The sequence below is a fragment of the Lynx canadensis genome, chromosome B4 (genome assembly GCF_007474595.2).
Source record: "Lynx canadensis isolate LIC74 chromosome B4, mLynCan4.pri.v2, whole genome shotgun sequence".
NCBI classification, from domain to species: Eukaryota; Metazoa; Chordata; class Mammalia; order Carnivora; family Felidae; genus Lynx; species Lynx canadensis.
The window spans coordinates 115,759,002-115,771,463 of record NC_044309.1 but is presented as its reverse complement, the minus strand read 5'-3'; the positions used below and the strand labels follow the sequence as shown (position 1 = coordinate 115,771,463).

The 12,462-nt window shown below is 41.1% G+C and overlaps 1 protein-coding gene across 1 annotated transcript in view; it reads left to right on the top strand.

The window, feature by feature from the left end:
* Positions 1-7,694: 7,694 nt before the first annotated feature.
* Positions 7,695-12,462, top strand: part of NDUFA12 (NADH:ubiquinone oxidoreductase subunit A12) — a 30,074-nt gene continuing 25,306 nt past the window's right edge. Inside the window, exons 1-2 of the mRNA XM_030323427.1 lie at positions 7,695-7,825; positions 8,951-9,033. Coding sequence (XP_030179287.1) covers positions 7,740-7,825; positions 8,951-9,033 — 169 coding nt within the window. The 5' untranslated portion in view covers positions 7,695-7,739. The remainder of the gene's footprint in view (positions 7,826-8,950; positions 9,034-12,462) is intronic.

Below are 12,462 nucleotides of genomic sequence, written 5' to 3'. Positions count from 1 at the left end.
CTGTCAGAAGGGCTGAAATTAACAACACAAACAACAGGTTTTGGTGAGGATGCAGAGAAAAGGGAACTCTCTTGCACTGTTGGTGGGAATGCAAACTGGTGCAGCCACTCTGGAGAACAGTGTGATGTTTCCTGAAGAAACTAAAAATAGAACTACAGCAATTGCACTATTAGATATTAACCCAAAGGATTAAAAAAATACAGATTCGAAGGAGTATATGCACCCCAATGTTTTTATCAGCATTATCAATAATAGCCAAACTATGGAGAGAGCCCAAATGTCCATCAACTGATGAATGGATAAATATATACAATAGAATATTACTCAGCCATCAAGAAGAATGAAATCTTGCCATTTGCAATGACACGGATGGAGGTAGAATATATAATGCTAAGCAAAATAAGTCAATCAGGGAAAGACAAATACCATATGATTACATTCATATGTGGAATTTAAGAAACGACAGATGAACATATGGGAAGGGGGGGAGAAAACAGGAAAGAGGGAAACAAACCACAAGGGACTCTTAATAATAGAGAACAAACTATGAGTTATTGGAGGGAGATCGGTGGGAGATGGGCTAGATGGGTGATGGATACTAAGGAGGGTACTTGTGATAAGCACTGGGTGTTGTATGTAAGTGATGAATCACTGAATTCTGCTCCTAAAAACAATATTGCACTGTATGTTAACTAAAATTTAAATTAAAAAAAAAAAATAAACGGGGGAACCTGGGTGGTTCAGTCTGTTGAGCTTCTGACTCGGTTTCTGCTCAGGTCATGATCTCATGGTTCATGAGTTCCAGCCCCGCATGGGGCTCCATGCTGACAGCATGGAGCTTGCTTGGGATTCTCTGTCTCCCTCTCTCTGTGTTCTTCCACCACTCTCTCACCCCCTCTCAAAAATAAACATTTAAAAATAAATAAATGTAATAATAAAAAAAATAAATTGTAAGAAGTTGTAACAATTGTATCATTTTGGACTAAAAGATACAGAACATTACAAAAGAGATCTTTTGAACCTTTAAACTTATGTGGGGGGGGGGGAAGGGCTAAGAAAACTACTCAGCTATAGACATGGACTCCTCTCTTTGTGAGAAATGAAAGATAATTTCCATGTGGCAATTGGCACAAGTGATGAGAGAGACAGAAAGAGGAGAGACAGACAGAAGCCAGACAGTCTTGTAACCTAGCTTGTCTTCCTCTGTTTGGGCTACTATAACAAAATACAAGACTGGGTGTGAAACCACTATAGATGTAAAGATGGATGGAAATTAAGATGGACATGCTAACACTTTAGCAGGGCTTGACTTTAAAGTTTATTTATTTTGAGAGAAAGAGAATGAACGAGAGAGCATGTGTGAGTGAGGGAGGGACAAAGAGAGAGGGAAAGAGAATCCCAACCAGGCTCCCCACTTTCAGCACAGAACCGGAACTCACGAACTGTGAGATCATGACCTGGGCCCAAATCAAGAGTTGGATGCTTAACCGACTAAGCGACCCAGGCGTCCCAGGCAAGGCTTGACTTTAAACTGAACAAACTTTTCTCTTCCTCATTCTTGAAGCCTCCTCCTCCCTTTCACTTGTTTTTCTGTAGAATCCTTTGTTCCAGGAACCCAGTATCTGTATTGGCATCTCGCTGACCTCAATGTATACTTAGTAACGAGACTCGGATGGCCAGCACTAGCACTGGTCATGAAACCACCTTAAAGACATGACAAATGTGGCTGGCAGCATGTACCAGATTCCTCTCAAAACCGCCCAGATCCTATATTTTCCTATAATAAAGGGCAGGTGTGCACTTTTGAAGGCATTAGCCAGCTGCAGCCTCCTTTGCCTGGCAAGGTAATAAACTATCGTTCCTCTGTGTCCCCATATTATGTCTTTGTGTTATGCTTTGGCTCTGGAGCACAGAGGTTGGCTTTCAACAACAGGTGGCTTATAAACAACAAACATATATTTCTCACAGTTTTGGAGGCTTAAAGTCCGAGATCTGGGTGCCAGTCTGGTCAAGTTCTAGTGACTTCTTGCCACGGGTTGCAGATTGCTGCCTTCTCACAGTGTCCTCACATAATGGAAGGGGCTAAGGATCTCTCTGGAACCTCTTCTGGAGATACTAATCTCATCCATGAGGGTTCCACCCTCATTGCTTCTGTGTCATTTTATTCATTGAGGCAGACACAAAGGCCTCTCAAGTTCAGAGGGAGATAAAATAAACTATACCTCTTGATGAGACAGTGGCAAAATTCTGGAACAGTGTAAGGAACCAGAATTTTTTTTTGCGGCCACTTTTGGAAAATAATCCATCACATATAGTGTTCTCATAGGCTTGGTTGTAGACCTTTAAGATTGGACAGTTTTATATGTATATTTCACAATGTTTGATAGAAAAACAGTCCTTAAATGGGAAAAAATGAAGCACTCTTAGACATTTCTACAATTTCCTGTATCTAGAGGAGGGGAATAAGTCCTTCAGAGATTGTTAAGCACAAATTGGCCCTTAAATAGATACGTACCAGAAAATTCAGTAAATTGTATTGGGAGAATGGAACATGAATATATGTGGTGTGTGTGTGTGTGTGTGTGTGTGTGTGTGTGTGGTGTTATCAAAGACCTAAATTCTTATCTTCTAGCTAAAATTTTAAAAATCTAGAAACAATGTAAGAATGTAATCTAGCAATATGTTAGTGAATAGCAAAATAGACAGCTAAATGGTTGAAATGACTCCCAGATTGATTTTGGGAGTTGGAAATTGCATAAGGAAGCAGTCCTATATGATTCTTCTGACCATGTACATATGTTCAATGTATTCAATTCTTAAAAAGAAAAAAAATGGAAGGGCTAAACAGCAAATTAGATTGTTAAAGACAGAATGAAGGGTTTTGGCAATATTTTTGTTCACATGAGCAGGAAAGTATTATTTGAATGGATTCTACATATCTCTTCAGGTTTCTTTGGCTCTGTAATAATAAAACTAATATCAATCTAATGACAAAAATCAGAACAGGGTACTATGACAAAAAAAAAAGCAATCAGACATTAAGAAAGAGTCCTTGAAATCAAATACAAAAATGTTGAAACAGAAAAAAATCTACCAAGACAGTCTTGACTGTACCCACATAAGGAACAAATTAGTGGACTGCTACATAAAGGTGAAGGAGTGGCTCAGAATGTAAAATGCGAACATAGAAATGGAAAATATGCAGGTAAAAATTTAAAACATAAAAGATCAATCCAGAAGGACAAATAGTCACCTAATATCCAGATTCCAGAAATGGATAGGGGAAAGTATCAAAAGAACAATTTCTACAACTAACAATGACACATCTCCAAATTTAAAGATGCTGTTGAATTCCACCAAGGATCAACCAGAAAAAGCCCAAGATACATCTACATGAAATTTCAGAACTTAAAAAAAAAAATGTTCATTTACTTATTTTGAGAGAGGGAGAGAGAGAGAGTGAGAGAGACAGCGTGCAAGTGCACACAGGGGGGGAACAGAGAGAGAAGGAGAGAGAGAGAATCCAAGGTAGATTCTGCACTGTCAGCACTGAGCCCTATGTGGGGCTTGAACTCATGGACCGTGAGATCACAACCTGAATAGAAATGAAGAGTTGGGCACTCAACCAACTGAGCCACCCAGGCACCCCAAGAAATTTCAGAACTTTAAAGACAAACAGAAAAATCTGAAAAACAAGTTTCTTGCAAAGGAATAAATAATCGTTGACCCTTGAACAACACAGGTTTAAACTACAAGGGTCCATTTAAATGCCAATTAAAAATTTTTTTTTAATATTTATTTTTGAGAGAGAGAGAGTGTGTGTGTGTGAGCAGGGGAGGGGCAGAGAGAGAGAAGGAGACACAGAATCTAAAGCAGGCTCCAGGCTCCAAGCTGTCAGCACAGAGCCCGATGTGGGGATCGAACGAACCCATGAACCATGAGTTCATGACCTGAGCCGAATTCAGACACTCAACTGACTGAGCCACCCGGCCGCCCTAAATGCCAATTTTTTACAGTACTGTAAATGTATTTTCTTTATGATTTTATTGATATTTTCTTTTCTCTAGCTTACTTTAGTGTAAGAATAAATTATATAATACATATAAGCTTGTGTTAACTGGCTGTTTATATTATCGGTAAGGCTTCGTCAACAGTAGGTTATTAGTAGTTAAGTTTTTAGGGAGTCAAAAGTTACATGTGGATTTTCAACTGCATGGAGGGGAGGTGGTCAGCACCTCTGACCTGTGTTGTTCAAGCGTCACTGCATCAGATTGGCAGAAAGACTTTTATCAATGATATCAGATATTAGGAGGCAATGGAACAGTATTTCCAAGGTTCTACAAGAATTCCATGTCCTAGAATTCATTTTGAGCCTAAAATTCTATGTCCAAGTAAATGATCAGTCAAAAGGGAAATTTTATTTCCTACATACATTTTTTTTTTAATGCCTCAAGGGGTGCCTGGGTGGCTCAGTTAAGCGTCCAACTCTTGATTTCAGCTCAGGTCATTATCTCACCGTTGTGAAATCAAGCCCCTTATCGAGCTCCTCACTGAGTGTGAAGCCTACTTAAGATTCTCTGCTTCTCTGCCTCTGCCCTTCTCCTCTGCTCATGTGCTGTGTCTAAAAAAATTTTTTTAAAGTAATTTATCAAACTAATGTTTGTTGAGTACTTAAAATAATAACAGGCACTGGGTTAAGTATTTTATGTGCCTGCTCTTATTTAATCCTCACAATGATCCCATAATGTAGGCAAATGAGTAAATGAGTAAAGTAGGGCTTAGAGAAGCTAAGCAACTTGCCCAGTATAGCCAGTAAGTGACAGAGCCAAGATTTGAAGAAGCAAGAAACCCTAGGGAAGGGCTCCCTAGGTATGGAGCAGACAACACACGTAGTATGCTGGGGATCCATCCAAAAGACTGGAAAACAGAATCTGGAAGAGATATTTGTACTCCTATGTTTATCGCAGCATTATCTACATTAGCCAAGCAATAGAAGTAACCTGAAATGTCCATCAAAAGATGAATGGATAAAGAAAGTGTGATACGTACATGCAATAGAATATTATTCAGCCTTTAAAAAGAAGGAAATCCTGACATATGCTACAACATGGATTAAATTTAAGGACGTTTTGCTCAGTAAAATAAGCTAGCTGCAGAAAGATGAGTACTACATGATTCTACTTTTGGCAGGGATCTGAAGTGACCAAACTTTCAGAAACAGAAGATAGAATGGTGGTTGCTGGGGGTTGGAGATAGAGGGAAAGGGGAGTTGTTCAATGCACACAGAGTTTCAGTTTTGCAGGATGCAAAGTTTCTAGAGATCTGCTGAACAACAATGTGCGTATAGTGTTAACTGTATGTAAGCATAAGTACAGTACACTTAAGAAGGGTCAAAGGGCACCTGGGTGGCTTAGTCAGTTAAGCATCTGACTTCGGCTCAGCTCATGAGCTCACGGTTCATGAGTTCAAGCCCCACACAGGGCTCTCTGCTGTCAGCACAGAGAGGGTTTCAATCCTCTGTCCCCCTCTCTTTCTTCCCCTCCCCACCCTTTCTCAAAAAAAAAAAAAAAAAAAAGAATGGTTAAGGTAATCCATTTTATGCTGTGTTTTTTTGACACAAAAGAAAAAAAAAGATGCTACAATATGTGGACCTTATTTGGACAAAGTAAAAATATTGTAGGGGAGCCTGGCTGACTCAGTCAGTGGAGCAGGCAACTCATGATCTTGGGGTTGTGAGTTCAAGGCCCATATTGGATGTAGAGATTACTTAAAAAATAAAATCTTTAAAAATACATATTATGAAACAATTGCTGAAATATAAACACTCCTCAGAGGATATTTGATTATATAAAAATTATTAACTTCTTGAGGTGAGATAATGGTAAGATGGTTATTTATTTTTATAAACGTTTATTCATTTTTGAGAGCGTGTGAGTGGAGGAGGTGCAGAGAGGGGGACAGAGGATCTGAAGTGGGTTTTGCACTGACAGCATCAAGCCCGACATAGGCTCTAACTCATTAACTGTGAGATGGTGACCTGAGCTGAAGTCCCACCCTCAACAGCCACCCAGGTGCACCCAGATGATTATGGTTCCAACCCACCCAACTGGCCATGATTATTTTTTAAAAAGCTCATAGGTATATAGAAATGTATCACATGGAATTTTTCTGAAAACAAAAAAGTGCATGAAAAGTCACAGTTGAACAAATTCAAATGTGACATGATTTTGAGGAATTGATGGAATCTAAAAAAATCTGATCCTGATATTTGGAAGTTTCTGCTTTGAGGTTGAAGATTTAATAGCATATAATTAAATCCCTTCTCTGGGTCTAGTCATGTTACTTGGTCCTTTCAAGAAATAATATTGTTTCAATTTTTTAATTCTTATAGACAATTATGAAAGCTTGCAGTTACAGATTTGAATGTAAATCTTACAAACCTTGACCTTTTTAAAGAAATGATATGGCAGACTAGATTCTGGAAGAGGAAAGAATGAGAAGAGGTGAAGGAAGTGCCCATGTACTAAATTTCTCATCTCAAGTAGTTGAGAATCAAGGAGAATGTTAGTTGATGGGAATACAGGTTTAAAAGCATATTATGTAAAATCATAAAATCAGCACTGGAAAATTATAAATAATATTCATTAAATATCCTTATTATTTAACAATTTTTTTTAACGTTTATTTATTTTTGAGACAGAGAGAGACAGAGCATGAACGGGGGAGGGGCAGAGAGAGAGGGAGACACAGAATCTGAAACAGGCTCCAGGCTCTGAGCTGTCAGCCCAGAGCCCGACGCAGGGCTGGAACTCACAGACCGCGAGATCGCGACCTGAGCCGAAGTCGGACGCCCAACCGACTGAGCCACCCAGGCGCCCCATTATTTAACAATTTTAAGTCTCATGCACGATTTAGTTTTCTAATATAAGTGTTTAAGTTTCGAATTTTAACTTTTCAACTAAATTCTTGAGAGCAGATTTAACCTTATACTTTTCTGTACCTTCTCCTCGCTCCCCTGCTTACACAACGACACAACGCTAGTATATGTACTTAGTATTGAATGTACTCAATATCATTTGTGCTCAATATTGAATTCGTTATTGGTATTTTGTTTCTAAAGAATCTTGGCGCTAGATGGGGCGCCTGGGTGGCTCAGTCGATTGAGCGCCCGACTTCGGCTTGGGTCTTGATCTCACAGTCTGTAGGTTCGAGCCCCGCGTCGGGCTTTGTGCTGACAGCTCAGAGCCTGGAGCCTGCTTAGGATTCTGTGTCTCCCTCTCTCTCTGCCCCTCCTCCGTTCATGCTCTGTCTCTCTCTGTGTCAAAAATAAATAAACATTAAAAAAAATTAAGAATCTTTGCGCTAGAATTTCTGAAGTAGCCTGAGCCAATCATTTTAGATGAGGAAACTGAGGTCCCCAAAGAAAGAACCTCCATCTGCGGAAGCCTAGTCTACATGAGCTCACCACCAGCTGCCCCGCGCTCTAAATAAAGACCCCGACGGCTCTTCAAAGTTCATCGCGCCCTTGCTTCCCGGGGAAACTAGCCGAGCGTTTTTCCGGAAACCGTAAAGTGGTCGCGCAGAGGGGCGCCAGCCCCGCACATGCGTAGAACCATCTCTGCGTATCTCGCGCGCGTGCGCGAGTCGGAATTTTTTGTGGTCGGCACGGTGCTGCAGTGTTCGCTTCCTCCCGGTGCACTTTGAGCGTAGCACCCAGGGGGCTGGTCCTACGGGACAAGATGGAGTTCCTGCAGGTCCTGAAACGCGGGCTGCAGCAGCTCAGCGGCCACGGTGGCCTCCGCGGCTATCTACGAGTTTTCTTCAGGTGGGTGGCCAGAGCCATGCTCTTGGCCTCCGGGACTGGACTTGAGTTAGCTGGTTTCTTGGAAAGAGTCCTGGGCTTGGGTCCCCTTGGAGAATTCGCAATTTTTGTCAAGGACAATCCACCCAATCTCTACCCGGCTTCCCCAAGCCGAAGTGTGTGTTGGGGGGTGGGGGGATGGAGCTGTCTCCTTGAGACAAGATCAAAACCAGGTTTAGAGACCGAGCTGTAAGAGTCGAGGGCGTGCGGGCTGCCCGGCCGGCTTCCTGGAGAGGAGCGAGCTTTGTCCAGTATTCACAGTGTGACCTTGGGAAAGTTTTTCCCTTCACTGGCCTTCAGTTTCCTCTGTGCAGTAAGATCATAATGGTCCCTGCTAGTCCTCACATTCTTTGAATTGGGGGAGCAACATTGTTCGCGGAAACCGAGTCGGAGACCCACAATCGAATGAAAGCCTGGAGACATTCGAATCATTTTCAGATGAAATACTTTGGCTTCCTGATTTCCTGAGGGTTTTTGCGAACTCCAGTCCTCAAGGTCTAGTAGGGATAATAGATAAAAGTAGTCTTGGGGCGCCTGGGTGGCGCAGTCGGTTAAGCGGCCGACTTCAGCCAGGTCACGATCTCGCGGTCCGTGAGTTCGAGCCCCGCGTCGGGCTCTGGGCTGATGGCTCAGAGCCTGGAGCCTGTTTCCGATTCTGTGTCTCCCTCTCTCTCTGCCCCTCCCCCGTTCATGTTCTGTCTCTCTCTGTCCCAAAAATAAATAAACGTTGAAAAAAAAAAAAAAAGTAGTCTTGTAACTTGAAGATATTGCGTCTGTATATTTAGTGTTATGTAAGCATATCGGTTAGGTCGATCTGTCTTTTCTGATCTGTCTTACCTGTCTACGTGGTGCTGGGGGCCACATGAGTAGGGATTCTAGAGCTCTTACCTGAAAGCTTGATTCTTCAACAGTGGGTGGCTTAATCCTGGAGATGAAGGCTAGAAGTGAACAACTAGTGACCATCCCCAGATTTCTTCATTTTTCTCGTTGGTGCAGCAGCCTTGACTGACTGAAAGTTGTTATACTCCCTGTATTTTGTGTTTTGAACAAAGAATCATTCTAAAATATGTTTTCTTTTGATATTAACAGGGCAAACGATGTGAGGGTTGGTACATTAGTGGGGGAAGACAAATATGGAAACAAATACTATGAGGACAACAAGCAATTTTTTGGTGAGTACAATACTTTTTGATATAAATAATGGGAGTGAGATTGAGACTGGATTTGGCTCTGTTTTCTATAATATAGAAATTCCTATAATATACTAGGAGCTTCTTTAATGAGTGTATAAACCAGCATACACTTTCTTTTTAATTTCATGGGATTATGTATGTTGTGTGTAAACAGAAATATTTTTACTTAAAAATAATGGCCCGTTTCTCCATATTACTAAGTTGGATATATCTACAACATTCTTTGGATATTTGTTTGTGTTTTTTCATTTAAAAAAAAATTTAGCATTTTTTTTTTTCAACGTTTATTTTTGGGACAGAGACAGAGCATGAACGGGGGAGGGGCAGAGAGAGAGGGAGACACAGAATCGGAAACAGGCTCCAGGCTCTGAGCCATGAGCCCAGAGCCTGACGCGGGGCTCGAACTCACAGACCTCGAGATCGTGACCTGGCTGAAGTCGGGCGCTTAACCGACTGCGCCACCCAGGCGCCTTTTTTTTTTTTTTTTTTTTTTTTAATGTTGGTTTTTGTTTGAGAGAGAGAGAGTGAGTAGGGGAGGGGTGGAGAGAGATTGGGACAGAGAGTTCCAAACAGGCTCCTCACTGTCAGGGCAAAGCCTGACGCTGGGCTTGAACTCACAGACTGTGAGATGATGACCTGAGCCAAAGTTCAGTGCTCAACCGACTGAGCCACCCAAGCGCCCAGCAATATTCATTTTAATAGCAACACAATTCTCAACTGTATGGAAGAATCATTATTTTTTCAAACACTTCACTATTGATAGACATTTAGCTTGATTGCCTTCAACCTTTTGCTATTAGAAACAATGCTGCAGTGACTTGCTGGTAACTACATCCACATTCATTTGTTTAAACATTCCAAGAATAAATTCCTAGGAGTGGAATTGCTTAGTCTAAGTATGCACATTTAAAATTTTGATGTATATATTGTGAGATTGTTAAGGCTCTTCTCTGTTATCATGGCCTAACTGTGAAATCTTTTCCAAGGTTTCTCCATGTGCCTTCACATTCCCATTCCCCTGCCTCGTTGGATTACACTTTACTATTAGTTACTTATTCTTAAAATTGATTTCTCTAATGGAAGAAGCAAATCTTGAAATTTTATTTTTTTCTGCAGAAAGCTCTATTGTTTCCATTTGATCCAGGGCTTGGGAGAAGGCTCCAGGATGATGTAGAAGCAACCTAGTGGTTGCCGGGAGAGGCTCAGGCATGCCAGAGGAGCACACTCAAAGGCATGGGCTCCAGAGGCTCTTAGTTGCACTTGAAATCTGTATTTCCTTTAATAGATAAGGTCACATTTATTTTGATCTTTTTTAACAAGACTTTTTTTTTTCATGTTTATTTATTTTTGAGAGAGAGACAGACAGAGCATGAGTGGGGAGGGGCAGAGAGAGGGAGACCCAGAATCTGAAGCAGGTTCCAGGCTCTGAGCTGTCAGTATAGAGCCTGACACGGGGTCTGAACTCATGAGCCGTGAGACCGTGACCTGAGCCAAAGTTGGACGCCTAACCAACTGAGCCACCCAGGTGCCCCTATTTTTATCTTTTTTAAATGTTTATTTATTTTTGAGAGAGAGAGCATGTGCACAAGCATGATCTGGAAAGGGGCAGAGAGGGGGATAGAAGTGGGCTCTGTGCTGATAGCAGAGAGCCAGATTGGGGGCTTGAACTGACAAACTGTGAGATCATGACCTGAGCTGAAGTTGGACACTTAACTGACTGAGCCACCCAGGCGCCCTGAGGAGGTCATATTTAAATAGCATTCCTTGATGTTTGTTGATTATGTATTTACCCAGGAAAATTCTGTAAAGTAAATGCAGATTGCTTTTTGTTTATTGCCTTAAAACCCATTATAGGGATGAATTCAGTATTTTCTATTTGTGGGGTTAGGGGCAATAAGGGAGGGGTGGAAGGAATTAATATTATGCGCTTTTTTGACCAATGCTAAACTAGGTGTCTGTGTGATATTTAATTTTCATAGCAACCTTAAGATGTAAGTATAATCATCTACTTTTGTTTTTTAAGATTTTTTTAAAAAACATTTTCTTAAAGATTTTTTTAATGTTTTTTTTATTTATTCAAGCAGGGGATGGGCAGGCAGAGAGAGAGGGAGAGAGAGAATCCCAAGCAGGCTGTGCCCTGTCAGCACAGAGCTGGACTCAGGGCTCAAACCTGTGAACCATGAGATCATGACTTGAGCTGAAACCAAGAGTTGGACGCTTAAGCAACTGAGCCACCCGGTTGCTCCTAAAGATTTTATTTTTCAATAACCTCTACATCCAGTGAGGATCTTGAACTTAAAACCCTGAGATCAAGAGTCCCATGCTCCACCAACTCAGCCAGCCAGGCAGCACCCTCCCACTTTTTTTTTTTTTTTTTTTTTTAAGGTAAGCTCTGTGCCCATCCTGGGGCTCAAACTCACAACCCTGAGTTCAAGAGTCTCATGCTGTACTGACTGAGCCAGCCAACTGCCCTGTATTCATCCACTTTTAATAGGTAAAGAAACTGAGGCTCATAAAATTTGCCTAAAACTCATTAATAATAAGTGACAGAGTATTGATTAGAATCCAGGTTGATGCTTAACTTAAGGACCCAATAGAAATAGTTATTTATTTATTTATTTATTTATTTATTTATTTATTTATTTATTTAAAGTTTATTTTTGAAATTTATTTTGAGAGAGAGATAGCAAATAGGAGAGAGGCAGAGAGAGGGAGACAGAATCCCAAGCAGGCTCCATGCTGTCAGTGCAGAGCCCAGTGTGGGGCTTGAACTTACTAACCATGAAATCATGACCTGAGCCAAAATTAAGAGTCAGACTCTTAACTCACTGAACCACCAAGGTGCTCCAAGAAACAGTTGTGTAAATTGTAGTTAGATCCCCAACTATTTCACAGAAATTTGTTAAATAAAAAAATGCAGCCATACTGTTTTGATGACAGGAGCTATCCTATTTATCTAACCATCATTTATAATGTTTGCCTATTATGTGTGATCACCAGTTTCCAAGAGGATCTCTGGTGGTCATTTAAAAATATTTATATGGAAACATATAATTCAAGTATGATTGCTGTGAATACATTTCTCCTGCCCCAGTCTCAGGAAGAACACTTTATTTCCTGAATACCCTTAACAGTTGGAAACACACTCCTTTACTTTCTCCTCTACTCCCTTGGCAGCGGTTACAGGGGGAGAAGCAAGAGTTCTCCACTGTGGGAAATGCCTGAGTCCCACCCATAGAGTGAGGCTGAGTCCCAGTGTAGGGATTTTGCTCTGGCAGCTGCCGGGCTATTGTTGAAAGCTTGCGATACACTTCCTGAGGCTTGTCCTCACTGATAAACCCGGGGTGCTATTCCTTTAATGTTTCTTTTATGTGAAAGCACATAAAAGTCTCTTATTAAAAAAAAAAA